Source organism: Mizuhopecten yessoensis, unplaced genomic scaffold (genome assembly GCF_002113885.1).
Source record: "Mizuhopecten yessoensis strain PY_sf001 unplaced genomic scaffold, ASM211388v2 scaffold9399, whole genome shotgun sequence".
NCBI lineage: Eukaryota > Metazoa > Mollusca > Bivalvia > Pectinida > Pectinidae > Mizuhopecten > Mizuhopecten yessoensis.
In genome coordinates this window covers 1,170,487-1,192,768 of record NW_018408028.1, presented here as the reverse complement: position 1 = coordinate 1,192,768, position 22,282 = coordinate 1,170,487, and the positions used below count along the sequence as shown (strand labels likewise).

The 22,282-nt window shown below is 38.7% G+C and overlaps 1 protein-coding gene across 1 annotated transcript; it reads right to left on the bottom strand.

The window, feature by feature from the left end:
* Positions 1 to 19,548: 19,548 nt before the first annotated feature.
* On the bottom strand, positions 19,549 to 20,098 carry LOC110457998. Its single transcript, XM_021509518.1, has 2 exons — positions 19,968 to 20,098; positions 19,549 to 19,846 (listed from the first exon to the last, which is right to left on the bottom strand). Exons 1-2 carry the CDS (start codon positions 20,096 to 20,098, stop codon positions 19,549 to 19,551), a joined length of 429 nt encoding a protein of 142 aa, XP_021365193.1.
* Positions 20,099 to 22,282: the final 2,184 nt, after the last annotated feature.

Sequence of the window (22,282 nt, the reverse complement as noted above, 5' to 3'; positions counted from 1 at the left end):
CTCAGGTTGTATCTCTTTATATATGTGTACATTCTTTTTAAAGAAAACGGAATATTTGGAACTGTTAAGTAAGATTATACTTTTGTTCATTTTGTAAAGAAATCTAAATTTTAGAACGCCTATACAGTATGAAAGCCTTTCAGTAGTTGTACATGGACTAGGATATACCGAACAGTACAAACGGCCCGTGCGTTTGCTTATTATGACCTCATCAATCCCCGAGTGTGACCTCCAACGTGACCTCTGACCGTCTGGGTCGTCACGCCTGTGGGGTAGTCTACATACCGTTTCTACACGACAACGGTAGGGATGTTCGTACATGTCAGTACTGGGGACGTCTATATACCGGACGTACATGACGACACTAAAGGGGGTCACTCATGTCAACACACCCCAGTATATACTACCCCCTCGGATTACAATACATTCAGAAAACCCCGAGATACACACAGATAATGTGGAATCCGTCTTTGACTGTTTTAAAATCAATTACCTATTACACATATAACTGCATCACTATTACCTCAATGGCATTTTAGTGCATTTGCACCTAGATGAAAAAGCACATGCATTGAACGAGAAGAGCGAGAAAAATGTCAGAAACGTACGCGTATCGACATAGAAAATGTACAAGAATTCTGTTTATGGAAATATAGACTAATGAACTGTCGAGGGATGAGTTAATATCTCCCATAATATGGCATTGTCTCTATATATAACCCAGCCACATTCAGATGACATTCACAGTGAATCAGTTAAGCATTGACTGCATTCAGTTGGCATTACCAGGCAATTTGAATGCCAACCGGACAAAGGCAAATATTAAAGCGCGCTAGTAAGATGGCATTCATATTGCCTTTGACGGCCAACTAAAATCAGTTCAGTACTGATATATACCATTTTTTGGATTTGTTGATCTCGTAGAAAAATACATGCTTAAATTGTTCCGAACCGAGATATCAAATTCACCATATTGCTCAAAGTGATATGAGAACTAATTGTATACTTGTAATGATATGGTCTATCTATAAGAACAACATGGTTTCAATGACATTCACAAAACATTTCATATTATTTTCTATCACAGGACCCGTCATACTTTTGTTAAAATAAATGGAGAGGTGTACTTTAAACATCGATTAGCTGACAATATGGCGGCCAATTTGAGCGTCTCTATTATATTGTAAACATTGTTCCACTTCCAATAAACGAAGAACCAGAATTTGAATTACATTTTGTAGTGGCCATTATGCTATGTATCAATATAATATAATCAGTATAATTAAGATTTATGAAGCTTAAATACCATGATCCCACATACACAGTGTATAGGGCTGTTAGTGGCCACACACTCAGTCAGTGTTAATGCAGTGCATTCTAAAGAATACAACTCCAACTGGTTTTGGATTTTGTTTTCTTGCTTCATTGGATACCGTGGACCATTAAATGGTTTACCCTCTGTTGATACTTATATTCTGTAAAACATTTCTTTGAAACCGGAAGTATATCGTTTTATTTTAATAATTTCGCTATTCATTTTTTTATGTTTCTGATAGTTTTGTGTCTTTCTGATCAACTTGTTTCTCAAACAAAGTAGATATCAACAATAATCTTTTTTAAGGATACACGATATATCAAAGACTTGGCGTTTAATGGCTAGTCGACCATCTGTACAAGTCGTAATTTGATACAGATCACTCTGACGTCACAAATGCAAGCATGGTCTCATAAACGCTTTATTTCTTCAGTAAAAGGCTTAAGACGTTGCAGATGTTAATTCTCGTATAACAAAACTATCAAAAGAGTTTTAATACTTAGGATCATGAATCAATCGACAGACACCCTCTACACTGAACAAATCAAATAGAATTTTGATTCTTAAGAGGCCATCAATGTCATTTCCGGTCACAGATTTAACGAATGTTTGTGTTTATTATATCTTTTAAAGAATATAACAGGGGGTGCTATCGGTAATGTACGTCATTGAATTCAGTTTAATTATAAATAGAACTAGTTAATAAAACTTAACTTCTATGTTATTGTTTAATATTTTTGCCTGGGTTTTTTTCTTAAGGAGAAACTAATATCGAAAACGAATGTTGTATTGTTCTGTTTGATGTGAATTGTAAACTTCCATTTTGCTTTAGTGCATAACAGCTATCACATTTTGGTATGCTAAGGGAAAGATAACCTTTTTAGTTTTAAATCTAGTTTATTGCCAAGCAAGATTAAACGTAAGGTCCACCAAACTTATAAAAAAAACATTCCCGTAATTACATAAACACCATGAAACAGTCTTTGAAGGCTTATCAACAAAATATATGCATCATACATGTACATATAATTTAAATAGCGTTGTTCTCTACAACACTGAGCGGGGTTTCCTGGTTTGTCCGTCCCGTAATATCACATATCGATTTATTGATGCTAGTCTCGATTTTTTAATACTGTGTATCAACTTATTGATGCTGGTATCCAATCTTGTCTACTCACATATCGACATATTGAAGATATTCAGTAGTCCTAGTGTTTTTCATTATTTTCAACAGCAGTGTCAAAAAAGTCATGTCAACAGCTAGGATACATCAACATTTCAACATGTCCACAGCTAGGTTACATCAACATGTCAACAGCTAGGATACGTCAACATGTCAACATGTCCACAGTTAGGATAAATCAACATGTCAACATGACAACAGCTAGGATACGTCAACATGTCAACATGTCCACAGCTAGGATACATCAACATTTACACAGCTAAGATACATCAACATTTCAACATGTCAAGAGCTAAGATACACCAACATGTCAACAGCTAGGATAGGCAACATGTCCACAGCTAGAATACGTCTACATGTCAACAGCTAGGATAAATCAACATTTCCACAGCTAGGAAACATCAACATTTCAACATGTCAACAGCTAGGACACATCAACATTTCAACATGTCAACAGCTAGGATACATCAACATGTCCACAGCTAGGAAACATCAACATTTCAACATGTCAACAGCTAGAATACGTCAACATGTCAACATGTCAAGAGCTAGGATATGTCAACATGTCAACAGCTAGGATACATCAACATTTCCACAGCTAAGATACATCAACATTTAAACATGTCCACAGCTAGTATACGTCAACATGTCAGCATGTCAACAGCTATGATACATCAACATGTCAACAGCTAGGATACGTCAACATGTCCACAGCTAGGATCCGTCAACATTTCATCATGTCCACGGCTAGGATACGTCAACATTTCAACATGTCCACGTCTAGGCTACGTCAACGTTTCAACATGTCCACGGCTAGGATACGTCAACATTTCAACATGTCCACAGCTAGGATACGTCAACATGTCAACATGTCCACAGCTAGGATACATCAACATGTCCACAGCTAGGATACATCAACATGTTAACATGTCAACATGTCAACAGCTAGGATACATAAACAAGTCCACAGCTAGGATACATCAACATGTCCACAGCTAGTATACATCAACATTTCAACATGTCCACAGCTAGAATACGTCAACATGTCAACATGTCAACAGCTAGGATATGTCAACATGTCAACAGCTAGGATACATCAACATTTCCACAGCTAAGATACGTCAACATTTCAACATGTCCACAGCTTGTATACGTCAACATGTCAACATGTCAACAGATATATTACATCAACATGTCAACAGCTAGGATACGACAACATGTCCACAGCTAGGATACGTCAACATGTCAACATGTCCAAAGCTAGGATACATCAACATGTCAACATGTCAACATGTCAACAGCTAGGATACGTCAACATGTCCACAGCTAGGATACGTCAACATGTCAACATGTCCGCAGCTAGGATTCGTCAACATTTCAACATGTCCACGGCTAGGATACGTCAACATTTCAACATGTCCACAGCTAGGATACATCAAGATTTCAACATGTCCACAGCTAGAATACATCAACATGTCAACAGCTAAGATACATCAACATGTCCACAGGTAGGATCCGTCAACAATTCAACATGTCGACAGCTAGGATACATCAACATATCAACATGTCAACATGTCCAAAGCTAGGATACATCAACATGTCCACGGCTAGGATACGTCAACATTTCAACATGTCCACGGCTAGGATACGTCAGCATTTCAACATGTCCACAGCTGGATACGTCAACATGTCAACATGTCCACAGCTAGGATACATCAACATGTCCACAGGTAGGATACGTCAACAATTCAACATGTCCACAGCTAGGATACATCAACATGTCAACATGTCCACAGCAAGGATACATCAACATGTACACAGCTAGGATACATTAACATGTCAACATGTTAACAGCTAGGATACATTAACATTTCAACATGTCCACAGGTAGGATCCGTCAACAATTCAACCTGGCAACAGCTAGGATACGTCAATATGTCAACATGTCCAAAGCTAGGATACATCAACAGGTCAACATGTCAACAACTAGGATACATAAACATGTCCACAGCTCAACATGTCAACATATCCACAGCTAGGATACGTCAACATGTCAACATGTCAACATGTCAACATGTCCACAGCTAGAATACATCAACATGTCAACATGTCCACAGCTAGGATACATCAACATGTCAACATGTCCACAGCTAGGATACGTCAACATGTCAACATGTCCACAGCTAGGATACATCAACATGTCCACAGCAAGGATACATCAACATGTCAAGAGCCAAGATACATCAACATGTCCACAGCTAGGATACGTCAATATGTCAACATGTCAACATGTCAACATGTCCACAGCTAGAATACATCAATNTAGTTTGATGTCATTGCCTTTACCATGTTTTAATCACCTTTTATTGAATGAACTAAAATAAACCTACTGCAGAGCATTAGGGAAAAAAACCGCTTTTTAATGGTTAATGTTTATAACTCGAAATTTCGACTTACTAACTCGAAATTTCAAGATAAATTTCGAGTTATTAACACGATTAAACGGGAAAAAAACTGTTGCTACATAGCCCTAATGCTCTTCCGTAGAAACCACACAGAAATATGAAAAAATATTTGTTTGACGTTTTAAACGTAAATATACGGAAACTCCTACTGGTCTACGTTAACAAACTAATCGGATCGTGTTGGTCATCGAACATTACAGCTTGTATGTTATGGCACAACAAATATTTATGTATTTTTTTTTATTTTTTTTTTTATTTTTTATTTATTCATTTATTTATTTATTTACTGAGTTATGAACAGCCCATCAAAGAAGAGGTATTCAGGACCAATAAAAGGTGATTAAAACATGGTAAAGGCAATGACATCAAACTAAATAAATATCTTCAGCATTTATTGCCATATCAAAATATACAAATAAGGCTGCTCAATAGCATTAATATAATTCCTGACAAACCTTGTAGTCTGTCTTTACAAACAGGACAAATCAGTAACAACGTTATACGGAGACATAGCTCACTCCTGTTGAACCACCTTCACAGAATAAATATCGGTGACCAGGGGGTTGTGACACGTCTCTATGTAATCTTATAGCCCCGGTTAACGTGTTTATTAATATCGGTGACGTGGAGGTTGTGACACGTCTCTATGTAATCAGATAGCCCATGTTAACGTGTTTATTGATATCGGTGACGTGGGGGTTGTGACACGTCTCTATGTAATCTGATAGCCCATGTTAACGTGTTTATTAATATCGGTGACGTGGAGGTTGTGATACGTCTCTATGTAATCAGATAGCCCATGTTAACGTGTTTATTGATATCGGTGACGTGGAGGTTGTGATACGTCTCTATGTAATCTGATAGCCCATGTTAACGTGTTTATTAATATCGGTGACGTGGGGGTTGTGCCACGTCTCTATGTAATCTTATAGCCCCGGTAAACGTGTTTATTAATATCGGTGACGTGGGGTCTGTGACACGTCTCTATGTAATCTGATAGCCCCGGTTAACGTGTTTATTAATATCGGTGACGTGGGGGTTGTGCCACGTCTCTATGTAATCTGATAGCCCCGGTGAACGTGTTTATTAATATCGGTGACGTGGGGGTTGTGACACGTCTCTATGTAATCTGATAGCCCCGGTTAACGTGTTTATTAATATCGGTGACGTGGGGGTTGTGACACGTCTCTATGTAATCTGATAGCCCCGGTTAACGTGTTTATTAATATCGGTGACGTGGGGGTTGTGACACGTCTCTATGTAATCTGATAGCCCCGGTTAACGTGTTTATTAATATCGGTGACGTGGGGGTTGTGACACGTCTCTATGTAATCTGATAGCCCCGGTTAACGTGTTTATTAATATCGGTGACGTGGGGGTTGTGACACGTCTCTATGTAATCTGATAGCCCCGGTTAACGTGTTTATTAATATCGGTGACGTGGGGGTTGTGACACGTCTCTATGTAATCTGATAGCCCCGGTTAACGTGTTTATTAATATCGGTGACGTGGGGGTTGTGACACGTCTCTATGTAATCTGATAGCCCCGGTTAACGTGTTTATTAATATCGGTGACGTGGGGGTTGTGACACGTCTCTATGTAATCTGATAGCCCCGGTTAACGTGTTTATTAATATCGGTGACGTGGGGGTTGTGACACGTCTCTATGTAATCTGATAGCCCCGGTTAACGTGTTTATTAATATCGGTGACGTGGGGGTTGTGACACGTCTCTATGTAATCTGATAGCCCCGGTTAACGTGTTTATTAATATCGGTGACGTGGGGGTTGTGACACGTCTCTATGTAATCTGATAGCCCCGGTTAACGTGTTTATTAATATCGGTGACGTGGGGGTTGTGACACGTCTCTATGTAATCTGATAGCCCCGGTTAACGTGTTTATTAATATCGGTGACGTGGGGGTTGTGACACGTCTCTATGTAATCTGATAGCCCCGGTTAACGTGTTTATTAATATCGGTGACGTGGGGGTTGTGACACGTCTCTATGTAATCTGATAGCCCCGGTTAACGTGTTTATTAATATCGGTGACGTGGGGGTTGTGACACGTCTCTATGTAATCTGATAGCCCCGGTTAACGTGTTTATTAATATCGGTGACGTGGGGGTTGTGACACGTCTCTATGTAATCTGATAGCCCCGGTTAACGTGTTTATTAATATCGGTGACGTGGGGGTTGTGACACGATCTATGTAATGTGATAACCCCGGTTAAAGTGTTTATTAATATCGGTGACGCGGGGGTTATGACACGTCTCTATGTAATCTGATAACCCCGGTTAACGTGTTTATTAATATCGGTGACGTGGGGTTTGTGATACGTCTCTATGTAATCTGATAGCCCCGGGGAACGTGTTAATTAATATCGGTGACGTGGGGTTTGTGATACGTCTCTATGTAATCTGATAGCCCATGTTAACGTGTTTATTAATATCGGGGACGTGGGGGTTGTGCCACGTCTCTATGTAATCTGATAGCCCCGGGGAACGTGTTAATTAATATCGGTGACGTGGGGTTTGTGACACGTCTCTATGTAATGTGATAGCCCCGGTTAACGTGTTTATTGATATCGGTTACGTTGGGGTTGTGACACGTCTCTATGTAATGTGATAGCCCCGGTTAACGTGTTTATTGATATCGGTTACGTTGGGGTTGTGACACGTCTCTATGTAATGTGATAGCCCCGGTTAACGTGTTTATTGATATCGGTTACGTTGGGGTTGTGACACGTCTCTATGTAACCTGATAGCCCCGGTTAACGTGTTTATTGATATCGGTTACGTTGGGGTTGTGACACGTCTCTATGTAATGTGATAGCCCCGGTTAACGTGTTTATTGATATCGGTTACGTTGGGGTTGTGACACGTCTCTATGTAATCTTATAGCCCCGGGGAACGTGTTTATTAATATAGGTGACGTGAGGGTTGTGATACGTCTCTATGTAATCTGATAGCCCATGTTAACGTGTTTATTAATATCGGGGACGTGGGGGTTGTGCCACGTCTCTATGTAATCTGATAGCCCCGGTGAACGTGTTAATTAATATCGGTGACGTGGGGTTTGTGACACGTCTCTATGTAATCTGATAGCCCCGGTGAACGTGTTAATTAATATCGGTGACGTGGGGTTTGTGCCACGTCTCTATGTAATGTGATAACCCCGGTTAACGTGTTTATTAATATCGGTGACGTGAGGGTTGTGATACGTCTCTATGTAATCTGATAGCCCCGGTTAACGTGTTTATTGTTATCGGTGACGTGGGGGTTGTGACCCGTCTCTATGTAATCTAATAGCCCCGGTTAACGTGTTTATTATTATCGGTGACGTGGAGGTTGTGACACGTCTCTATGTAACCTGATAGCCCCGATTAACGTGTTTATTAATATCGGTGACGTGGGGGTTCGTGGGGGTTGTGACACGTCTCTATTTAATCTGATAGCCCCGGTAAACGTGTCTATTAATATCGATGACGTGGCGGTTGTGACACGGCTCTATGTAATCTGATAACCCCTTTTAACGTGTTTATTAATATAGGTGACGTGGGGTTTGTGCCACTTCTCTATGTAATCTGATAGCCCCGGTTAACGGGTTTATTAATATCGGTGCCGTGGGGGTTATGACACGTGTCTATGTAATCTGATAGCCCGGTTAACATGTCAGTGACGTCGGGGTTGTGACCCGTCTCTAAGTAATCTGATAGCCCGGTTAACATGTCAGTGACGTCGGGGTTGTGACCCGTCTCTATGTAAGTAATCTGATAGCCCGGTTAACATGTCAGTGACGTCGGGGTTGTGACCCGTCTCTATTTAATCTGATAGCCCCGGTTAATGTTTTTATTAATATCAGTGACGTGGGGGTTGTGACCCGGCTCTATGTAATCTAATAGCCCCGGTTATCGTGTTTTTTATTATCGGTGACGTGGGGGATGTGACCCGTCTCTAAGTAATCTGATAGCCCCGATGAACGTGTTTATTAATATCGATGACGTGGGGGTTGTGACACGTCTCTATGTAATGTGATAACCCCGGTTAAAGTGTTTATTAATATCGGTGACGTGGGGGTTATGACACGTCTCTATGTAATCTGATAGCCCGTTGGGGTTGTGCCACGTCTCTATGTAATCTTATAGCCCCGGTTAACGTGTTTATTAATACCGTTGACGTGGGGGTTGTGACACGTCTCTATGTAATGTGATAACACCGGTTAAAGTGTTTATTAATATCGGTGCCGTGGGGGTTATGACACGTCTCTATGTAATGTGATAACCCCGGTTAAAGTGTTTATTAATAGCGGTGACGTGGGGGTTATGACACGTCTCTATGTAATGTGATAACCCCGGTTAAAGTGGTTATTAATATCGGTGACGTGGGGTTTGTGACACGTCTCTATGAAATCTGATAGCCCCGGTTAACGTGTCGGTGACGTGGGGTTTGTGCCACGTCTCTATGTAATCTGATAGCCCCGGTTAACGTGTCGGTGACGTGGGGCTGTGACACGTCTCTATGTAATCGGATAGCCCCGGTTAACGTGTCGGTGACGTGGGGGTTGTGACCCGTCTCTATGTAATCTGATGTCCCCGGCTAACGTGTTTATTAAACTCGTCCATCAAACGCACTTTATCTTATTTTTCTGACCGCCATTTTAAAACATATACATCGATTTGTTTCTGGGTCGTTTTAGCGCCCATCCTAAACAAAGCTAGTAGCGTTACACCTTCACAAAAGACCTAAGCATGACTTATCCTTAAGTGGTTTGTTTGTTTATAATGTATGTCAAAAAATAAATGACATTTTAAGGTCGATGATGACCAGGGTTTCCATTTATAGTAATGTCAAGTGTCATTTTAAAATATATTGTAAAAAAGGTTTTGATAACGAATACATAGATTATTGATTCAGAGAAAGTCTGAGAAGACACATTGTTTTTCCACAACGCATATTTAAGTAAAATTCAATAAGAAAAATACAAGTTACAATCAATCTTCTTCTGACGTGGCAAGTTTGTAAAGTTCTTTTATCCATAAAATAAATGAAATCGATTTAAAAATCCGGATAAAATTGTATCCATTTTAAATGTAACAATCGACACATCAATGTGTATCTTGAAAAGCTAATACAGTGTTCCTGAAATAGATATTAAATTATAATATAAACTTTAAATATATATTTTTTCTTTTACAACTAGCTATTTCAACTTATATTTATCACTCTTGTTATCCCGGATGTACGTCCACGGAGGGTCTCAATATGGGAGGAAATCGGAGTACCCAGCAGAAACACAGGTGGTCGGGCAGGTGACCCGAAACCTTTCACGTTCTATCGGTGAATCGAACCCCGGCTGTCTTGGTGAAAGACGAGTGTATTTACCATTGCGTCACCCAACCACTCTAAGCCAATAGGCTATAACTGACAAAGAGCTTAAAATAGTTCACCTGTGAAAGAAAGCTGAGAAGTCACGTTTCTAAAATAAAAACACAAGTGACGATTTACGGGATCATGTGTTGTTTGCAACTTAAAGAATCATTTAGATAAATGACCGTGATTATCGTGACCCCAGCGCCATCTGAGTTATTAGATGATCCTAAATGTCAAGATATTGATTTTACGCAACAATTATGACAAGTTTTATTCTTTAAATATCCCCGGTAATCTCCGGTAATCTTCGGTAATCTCTGTAACGGTCAGGGGTAAAACCCAGAGAATCTGTACGGATACTAATGTTGTGTCATACCGACAGTGGTCCGGGTCATACCCTGTCCCATGATTGACTTTATCACTTTGACGTTTTAAGTCTATATCGAAATTCCTATGTCACTTCTGAAATGGAACTTTTTTTTTTTAAAGTACCATACACACATACATGTATATATTACTGTGTGATAATTGATCTAACTAACGCTGTTATAATTGATATTGAATTTAAAAAATGCCTAAATGTAGATAACCGCTTTTCTTTAAATCCTGAATGGATATGGAGATGTTGGTTAAAAAAAGCATTTCATTGAAACGTTGTAATAAATATATCAGATATGTTTACGAGATTGTAAAGCTAAACAGTTTCTGAACAGTTCCAACTTGAAATCAGGGAATTTATCACACCCATGGATATATGGCAAGCTTTTTTTAAAGTTTTAAATGAAAATGACCTTCAGCAATCAGTTTGTGGCCTCGGAAGGCACTTACTATCGACATCTTTGATGCAGTGTCTAGCATTTATCTACACGCTTAAGCTTAAGCTCTTTTGACTTCAAAATAATCACTGCGTCCCTTTTGATTTCCAAGGATATGCCCCCGTCTTAGCTGATATGAATAAAAATAATGCTTTACGTTATAAACGTAGGCGTTTAACAAGATGTCCTTGTAACATTCCAACAATGATTAAGATTTTAATCACCTTAATTTTACCTGCCAAACGTCCGATTTCGATAGCCAATCAAAAGTCTTATGTCCTACGGAATGTAGAACCCGTCCTAAGTCGTATTGATTCTATTTGGAAATGATTACGTAATCAACAGATTATTAGGCTACATCCGGACACTTCACATCATGATGTGACAGAAAGACCTCAGTCCGTCATTTTCAATATATTGGTGACGTCATTCGCTGTTGATTTCCATTAGAAAAGCAGACCTATCTAAACAAAGTTGAATCGTAAAACGTCTAAATTGCAATTTATTTGAATGTTGTTACATTATAAACGGATTGCCCCAGGAACACCATTCGGATCGCATTCCAATAAAAAGAAACAGTGTAAAGGACTTCAAAAAGGAACTAACGCGTGAAGAGATTTCCAGGGTGGGGATTCAAATGTGTCCGGGGAATTCTAAATTAGGAATTGCTTTATAGAAATAACATGAAAGAGTTCTGATTTCAAAGCTCCCGGACACCATGGCTTGTTGTGACCAACAGCTTTGTAGAGGATGTAAAGGCAAGTCCGTGTTCCTGCTAATGGGTTAACCACTTACGGTCGGTGTAAACTCAAAAGTTTTATATAAGATTTATATTCCTGAGACATAGTGACCGAATTATTAGCAGTATATTCGAGGTTGATTGCTTTTCTAACACGAGACAGAAACAACGCTGATGTATTAAAATACATTGATCTAAAACTGCGACCTCCCCATACACACCCGACGCCGTGACGGTTGAGTCACCAGGGCGGTAGAAGTGACTTATACATTAACGGTTCAGAGTTTTTGTTATATCCTGAGGGTTAGGGCTATGCATAGGTGTAAAACCCGGAGGAGACCGCCATCGATGACGGACACAATGAAAGCAACAGCCGAGGGAATTGTTTATCTAAACCGAAAACTGAAAGGCGTTAATTTTCTCCGTTTTTGCCCTGGAGGGATGAAAACAAGGGGAGATAAGAATGACTTTCCCCACTTCCATTTACCCCTGCCTCCTTGTCATATCTAAGGCTCTTTATCTAGAAGCTTCGCGTGTATATCTCTCGCGCTTTAGGAACACTTGGAACAGGCCAGTCTCTCATCGCCAATGGCCAATATAAACCTGGCTCTTCAAATGTGATTAATTTGATATGAACATCAAATGGTGGGTCTGCTGATGCTGGTTAGTTTTCTAGTAGGATTTTCAAAAAGTCGTTTTAAATTCAAACTGAGAAAACGCCCGATCTGATTTTCAGTAAATTGTAATTTCGTGTTATGCGGATAGTGTAATACATGTAGATAAGACAAAATATCTTTTAAAATACAGGTACACTACTGTTTTCTTAGCTTTTTCTTATACCCGGATCGACAAATGATACTGTCACTCTATGTGAACCGTCGGCTTAAGTAGATTTGTATTTCGTTTTACTGACTCTATGTTGTCGACGAACAGGTATGATTTACTTTCTTTTCTTTGAAATGTTGCCACTTTTATGTAACTGTTAGCCTTGATTGTATATGAACGTCGCTCTGTTTGAACAGGATATCGGTGATTGTTAAGGTAAGTACATCTATGTAATCCCCAGATATTTAAACACATATAATATTTATCAATGATTGACTTTGTTCGGAGCTGAATATATGGTTATACGAACCTGAGAAAGCGCCAATGACCGATACCAATCCGAGGCTAATATCACTCTTCAGACTCATACAACAAATATTCACCGAAATAACAATCCTTAATTGTTATATTAGATATGCAATCATTATGTCTTTATCATTAAATAAGACTGAGTGTTAGTAAGTGTCCAGATGAAAGTACTGCTTTGTAATTGGCACAGAGTATTGTGACGTTATAATTGAAGTGACGTTATAAAGACAATATTAACTTGATGTTTCTAAAAATAGTAATACCGATCGCGAGTCATTATCACAAAATACCGACCTCCACGTGATTCGTACCCAATGTATGTGTACTTGTTCGGAGTGGATTCATTTACGAGCGGGACCAAGGCAGCGCCTTTGTAAAGGGGACAAGGATTCGAGTTGCAACAAGCAAACATTTTGTTTTGTTTCTCTGTTTGAAAATGTATTGGATGTATCTGCATGCCAGCGTATAGGCTACGCGCCTGCCTTAAAATCCGGGTACTTATATCATCAATAGACGATTTGTCACTATGACCATATCGATAATACTATGTATACATATTTTAATCATATAAGGACAGCATCATATATTCACAGTGTATTAAGTAATACTTATGATTTGTGCTACAGTTCAAATTCAAATTTCCACACCATATCTGTGATTTGTGTTAGAGTTAAGGTTATATGCTACATGTACCTAACACATTACGACTGTGATTTGTGGTTTTATAGTTATTTGCAGTGCAAGCTTAATATTTTGTTTAAGTTATTATTCAGAATGCGTTATATCATGAACCTTAATGTTATGATATATCTCTTCATTAACCAATCAATACAACAGAATTCGTTAAAATGACTCTTCCCCCGCATTTGTACTGACTAGTTCGATTTCTAAATCACCCCTGTATATTTAGCCCTGTACAGTTTTCAGGGGTGCCGACTAACTTTCTCGGCAACTTCCGAAACTCCCCCACGGAAATGACCGAGCGAATCAGGTGACATGTAAGAGGAGCTTGTAATGACTTGAATCCATCTGCATGTAGTTGATATTCATCGTGAGGCAGCAGCTCAGGTGACATTGCATACGAGTAAATATGGGCTTTCAGAAATTGCAGTGGAAATATCGCCTTTTTACATAGTCATATCGTGTTTATCATAAAAGAGGCAAGTCTCTGGTTCTCCTCGACCGAGCCTATTTCTCCTGGCTTCACCTAGGGGAAAAGACTGGTGTCGAGGAAACAGAAACTTATATCACTATATAACTATAACTATATCACTATCTAACTATAACTATATCACTATATAACTATCACTATATAACTATAACTATATCACTATATAACTATAACTATATCACTATATAACTATAACTATATTACTATATGACTATAACTATACCACTATATAACTATAACTATATCACTATATAACTATCACTATATAACTATATAACTATAACTATATCACTATCTAACTATAACTATATCACTATATAACTATAACTATATCACTATATAACTATAACTATAGCACCATATAAATATAATTATATCACTATATAGCTATACCTATATCACTATATAGCTATAACTATATCACTATAACTATATCACTATATAACTATAACTATATCACTATATAACTATAACTATATCACTATATAACTATAACTATATAACTATATAACTAAAACTATATCACTATATATAATTATAACTATATCACTTTATATAACTATAACTATATCACTATATAACTATAAATATATCACTATACAACTATATAACTATAACTATATCACTATATAACTTTAACTATATCACTATATAACTATAACTATAGCTATATCACTATATAATTATAACTATATCACTATATAACTATAATTCTATAACTATATAACTATATCACTATATAACTATAACTATATAACTATATAACTATAACTATATCACTATATATAACTATAACTATATCACTATATAATTATAACTATATCACTATACAACTATAATTCTATAACTATATAACTATATCACTATATAACTATAACTATATAACTATATAACTATAACTATATCACTATATATAACTATAACTATATCACTATATAATTATAACTATATCACTATACAACTATAATTCTATAACTATATAACTATATCACTATATAACTATAACTACAGTGTATATCACTATATAACTATCATTATATAACTATAACTACAGTGTATATCACTATATAACTATCACTATATAACTATTACTATATCACTATATAACTATAACTATATCACTATATAACTATAATTATATCACTTTATAACTATAACTATATCACTATATAACTATATTACTATATCACTATATAACTATAACTATATCACTATATAAATATAACTATATCACTATATAACTATAACTATATCACTATATAACTATCACTATATCACTATAAAACTATAACTATATCACTATATAACTTTAATTATTACACCTCTACTTTATTTACTCTATATAAAAGTAATTGGTTAAATCGAATATATCCCCACTTTTGCTTGAGTGTGTTTTAGTCCGGTGTGTTAGTCTGTGAACTAAAACACACCTACACTCGGGTGTTTCCGCCGAGCGAATCAGGCGAGAGGTGGGCGGAGCTTGCTGCCGAACTCGTAAGCAATCGCCTCCATTGCCATCAAAAGGGTATTTGGGACGTGAAGCTATACCGCTTATGATTTACAAACATTTTTTAGTTAAAACTATCTCTCCAGTGTGTATCGGTATAATAAAACGGTTAAAGTATGGGGTTGAGGCATATATAGTAAGTTTCTGGGGTCCCTTGACCATGCCTATTTCCCTCGGCTTCGCCTCGGGAAATAGACCTGGTCTCGGGACACAAGAAAATTGCTATATCCCTCAACCCCATACTCTAACTGTACACTATATCACTTTATAACTATAACTATATCACTATGTAACTATAACTATATCCCTCAAGAATTGATATTTTAACTGTACACAGTATTATCAGTGCTTTTTGTGACGTCATTTAAAGAAATCCACAAAGCTTGAATTATCAAAAGTATAGATATTTTACAGGATTAATATGTGGAATTATTTCAAAGGGAGGAGCATGTTTTTATATGATCGATATTTCAAAGATTGAAATAGAGTTATTAACTCTTGTAGCTTGTGTAAATATCCAGGTATAGCTGCGATACCATGTCAACCATACACGAAAGCAAGTTAACCATACTTTTGAGTGTACAATGCGATACTCCCACAACATTTGCCTGAATACTCAAATATCAGTTAAGTCGGTAAATATGGGATGCATTCGTAGATTACAAGTGCTGATTGAAACAGAATACATGGCCATGCATTGAGATTGTGTCAATCACCGCAAAGATAGCCATTTTTACATCGGAACTCTCACGCGTCGGAGATAGGAAAATAAGATTTTACTCAAATTGAGTTGCGTCCAGATTTAGACAAGATCACATCAGATATATTAAAACAAGGCATTAAAACTGTACCGACGCTCACGCTTTCTGTCCAGTGAATTAGAGATAGGTCATGTGATCTCTGTTTTGTATCGTTAGTCATCTATTGTTGTACCGGGTAATACAAATAAAGATATCGTCACTTTACTTTGTTGTATTAGAAATAAATTAAACTGTAATAACTGTTTGTAGTTTTATGGCTAAGCTCATAAACTAATCGTCAGCCTGTTATAAGAAGGCATTAGACGACAGTACCCAATAATGATGAGCTTATTCAATGGCTAAATTGAAATGTTACATTTTACTAAACAATTATAAAACAATCAGCTTATTTCAATTATGCTTGTTTGCCAAGATGGAAGGGCGCATTGGGTTGTTATGTGGAAGGAAACTAAAGAACCCTAAGGAACCCACGTGGACCTAATACCTGTTCACGTCTAATCGGCGCATCGAACATCCGCTATTTTGGAGAAAAACGAATGCGATTTCTATTGCGCCGCCCAACCACTAGAGGTTACACCTTAGACCTAACTCGTACAGTATTGTAAAGCATATGTATTGTTTGACCTAATGGACCGTACGTAGAACGGAGGACAGCGGGATTATATATTGTATGCCCACAATGAGAAAGACAATCGGTATTGTTTGATCTACTGTACTGTAGAACGGAGGACAGCGGGATTATATTGTATGCCCACAATAAGAAAGACAATACGTATCGTTTGACCTATAGCTACTGGACCGTAGAACAGAGGACAGCGGGATTATATTGTATGCCCACAATAAGAAAGACAATACGTATCGTTTGACCTATAGCTACTGGACCGTAGAACAGAGGACAGCGGGATTATATTGTATGCCCACAATAAGAAAGACAATACGTATCGTTTGACCTATAGCTACTGGACCGTAGAACAGAGGACAGCGGGATTATATTGTATGCCCACAATAAGAAAGACAATACGTATCGTTTGACCTATAGCTACTGGACCGTAGAACAGAGGACAGCGGGATTATATTGTATGCCCACAATAAGAAAGACAATACGTATCGTTTGATGTACAATAGGACGGATACAGACTCTCACTACTGGTTTTTAAGTCAAACACATCATCTGTATGTGTCTTAGAATGCAAGTGTGTGTTGACTCCTTACATAAAGGTGACACGTGCCACTTTCGGTCTGGCAGTACGCGTGCTGCGTGAAAGAACGATAAAATACCAGTTGTCATGGTAAACTAAGAAGACATTAACATATAATACGCCGACATGCAATGTACGTGCATTGTTACTCGAGTTTATCAAATGTCATCATCATCATCTTACTAGTACACATAATTGTCTATATTAAACCCGACAGACTCGTCACGAAATACACGTGCATCTTGGAAAAAAGGCTGTGGCCTGTCACTAGCATCATTATATACACAATATCACTTCATCAAGATAATTAAAGAAAGAATTTGGTGACATAGTGTGGGGCAGGCTACGACCTATCTTCATAGCATTAATACACCCCTATCATCGCTCGTTATTAATAATGGGATATATGTGCCTTGTGCCTGATCATGTACGGTAGCTCATGTCACCCGCGAAACCACGCCGATCACGCACTGGTAAAGAATATCATCATTCAGGTTTCAGGGAGAAACACAAACGACACACAAAATCTCAAACTCACGTGTAAGAGTGCAGGAAATATATTAACTACCACATCAGCAGGTTTTCATATTCTGTCTTTAAAACTAAAACAATCTAATGAATGAAATCATATGTTTTTTCCCTTATCTACTTTCCCTATCCGGATATGTCTCCCTAGTAATAGAAAAATAGCATGTCGACATAACGAGACAATTAAACGACAAAACTTAATATGCATATTATCGTTATCTCAACCCCTTGTCGCAATAATGAGCCCTCTGGGGTATGAAGTATATACACAGGAAGGCTCCGTCTCATCAATGGTAAGACCGCTATAATTTTGATGTCATAGATACACACGGGGAAAAATAAAAATAAAAATAAAACCTTACCTTTTAAAATCAGATTTTTCAATTTTTGTCTGTTTTGTATCTGTGCTGGATTGAACACGCCAACATGTATTTATTTTTTACGCTATACACTACAAATCTATGTTAACCTGGCACTGTCTGGCCTCGACACTTACCGAAACACTTAACATAAACTATCAATTAAATAATATTCAGGTTCGGTCGACATGTCTGTGCACTTTTACATTTATGTTTTGTATCCCTCAGTAAGAAATATAAACAAACGTATATTGTTGCCTACTTAACACATTGGCTAAATCTGTCTTTGTCTAATTGCAAAGCACTTTCATTTGCACTTATACAATTTCGATCAAAATGATAAAAAAAATTGTGTATAAAAATCACGTTTTATTGGAAAGAAACGCTCACACCGCTATGTTTTTGCTGTTGCTTTCTTCTCCTTTTTTCTCTCCTAAAAACGGATTTTTTGATGAAGCTTCCTTCAATGGTCGCTTAATTTTTGGGACAAAGTTAACTTTATAACAGCAGGTTACGTTCGTGGTCCAAAGTTATCACAACGAACATTACCACACTATCACACTTGTGTATCAAGGAAGGAACAAAGGAAAATTTGACCTTTCACCCTTTCAGGTGTCTCCTACTAACATACAAAAATATATCAGATGATCCGTCATGATTTACTGCAGAGATTTTCCGTATGACATGTTCTAGTGTTTCCTGCTTCTATACAAACGGTGGTGCTCCTGGAATTACAGAACGAGAACGACACTCAAGGTCACTAAGACGAAACAAACACGCAGAGTCACTGAGACGGAACAGACACTCAGAGTCACTGAGACGGGACAGACACAAAGAGTCACTGAGACAGGACAGACACGCAGAGTCACTGAGACGGAACAGACATTCAGAGTCACTCAGACAGGACAGACACGCAGAGTCATTCAGACGGGACAGACACAAAGAGTCACTGAGACAGGACAGACACGCAGAGTCACTGAGACGGAACAGACACTCAGAGTCACCGAGACGGAACAAACACTAAGTCACTGAGACGAAACAGACACGCAGAGTCACTGAGACGGAACAGACACGCAGAGTCACTGAGACGGAACAGACACTCAGAGTCACTGAGACAGGACAGACACGCAGAGTCACTGAGACGGGACAGACACTCAGAGTCACTGAGACGGAACAGACACTCAGAGTCACTGAGACGGGACAGACACTCAGAGTCACTGAGACGAAACAGGCACGCAGAGTCACTGAGATGGAACAGACACGCAGAGTCACTGAGACGGAACAGACACTCATAGTCACTGAGACGGGACCGACACTAAGTCACTGAGACGAAACAGGCACGCAGAGTCACTGAGATGGAACAGACACTCAGAGTCACTGAAACGAACAGACACTCATAGTCACTGAGACGGAACAAACACTAAGTCACTGAGACGAAACAGGCACGCAGAGTCACTGAGATGGAACAGACACGCAGAGTCACTGAGACGGAACAGACACTCATAGTCACTGAGACGGGACAGACATGCAGAGTCACTGAGACGGAACATATATTCAGTATCATGGAGACCGGACAGATACACATGCAATGAGGTACAACAGACATTAAGGAAACGGGACAGACACAGTCATAGAGGCAGTACAGACACTTAGGGTCACGGAGACGGGACAGACACAAAGTCATGGAGGCAGGATAGACATTCAGGGATACGGAGACTGGACAGACACACAGTCATGGAGACAGGACAGATATACAGGCTTACGGAGACGGGACAGACACACAGTCATGGGGACAGTACAGATATTCAGGGCTACGGAGACGAGACAGACACACAGTCATGGGGACAGTACATATATTCAGGGCTACGGAGTCGAGACAGACACACAGTCATGGGGACAGAACAGATATACAGGGCTACGGAGACGAGACAGACACACAGTCATGGGGACAGTACATATATTCAGGGTTACGGAGACGAGACAGACACACAGTCATGGGGACAGTACATATATTCAGGGTTACGGAGACGAGACAGACACACAGTCATTGGGACAGAACAGATATACAGGGTTACGGAGACGAGACAGACACACAGCCATGGGGACAGTACATATATTCAGGGTTACGGAGACGAGACAGACACACAGTCATTGGGACAGAACAGATATACAGGGCTACGGAGACGAGACAGACACACAGCCATGGGGACAGTACATATATTCAGGGTTACGGAGACGAGACAGACACACAGTCATTGGGACAGAACAGATATACAGGGCTACGGAGACGAGACAGACACACAGCCATGGGGACAGTACATATATTCAGGGTTACGGAGACGAGACAGACACACAGTCATTGGGACAGAACAGATATACAGGGCTACGGAGACGAGACAGACACACAGCCATGGGGACAGTACAGATATTCAGGGTTACAGAGACGAGACAGACACACAGTCATGAAGGTAGGACAGACATTCATCGTTACGGATACAGGACAGACAAATAATTCACGGAGGCAGTACAGACATTCATACGACGCCAGAAAGAAGTAAGAATACAAGTGCCAAAAGGATCTCCAAGTGGTACAAAGGGCGTGCGTGTAATTCACGCGCAAATATTTGTGCATTTACTGACTTTTGGAGTACATGGCCGCTTACTTAATTAAGAGTAAGATCATAACGTTTTTCGAAAGTTAGGTGGTCTTATGTAACAATGCCTTTTTTATTCTGTAACCTGTAAGATTTTTTTTAACATTTACTTATTTTTTTAAGAAGAAATACTTTGCTGATATCCTCGTTATTAACACTTGGACTGTAATGTTTGGCCCGCCTTGGTACTTCAAACGTAATTCACGATAGCAGATCAAAAGGAACTGCTAAGTACACGCGCATTATTCAAAATGGTGCTCAAACACGTAATTATGACGTCGATTTTATTTGATTGTCATTGACGACGATGAAACATGCTTGTCTACAGGAGTTGTCTGCCTTGTCAATAACCTCAACAGTCAGCATTTAAACACGGTTCCACGTATTCTTAAACACTTACATTGAAGTTAACAGTCCTTGATAACACAGTTGAATAGTTATCTGTATATCGATATAATTACAAGGATACTGCTTTGTATACAAATACTATATTTTTTGAATATATTATCTGTCTTTTGGTATTTTATGCGATTGTTCACCCCACCTAGTGGCATTCCCGGAAATACCAGGCGAAGCAGATAATACGATAACCATAATTGTATTTGGGATAATGAAAATGCCGAGCCATACCGGATATACATGGTATATCGATGTAATTAAAATGAATAAATAATAATTGATTAAAACACCCCGACAAGGTCACATGACATGAATAACGTCTTAGAAAACTGTGACGTATAAATCAAACATGGCGTCAAGTGCCACGAGGCGCAACACGACACAAAGTTTGTGTTTCTCAATGATTCCCCCAAGGACACCCGTTGCTGTCACTCCTCCGGTATGATTTCTCTGTCATCCCTACGGTATGATTTCTCTGTCATCCATACGGTATGATTTCTCTGTCATCCATACGGTATGATTTCTCTGTCATCCCTACCGTATGATTTCTCTGTCATCCCTACGGTATGATTTATCTGACAACCTTACGGTATGATCTCTCTGTCATCCCTACGGTACGATTTCTCTGTCATCCCTACGGTATGATTTCTCTGTCATCCATACGGTATGATTTCTCTGTCA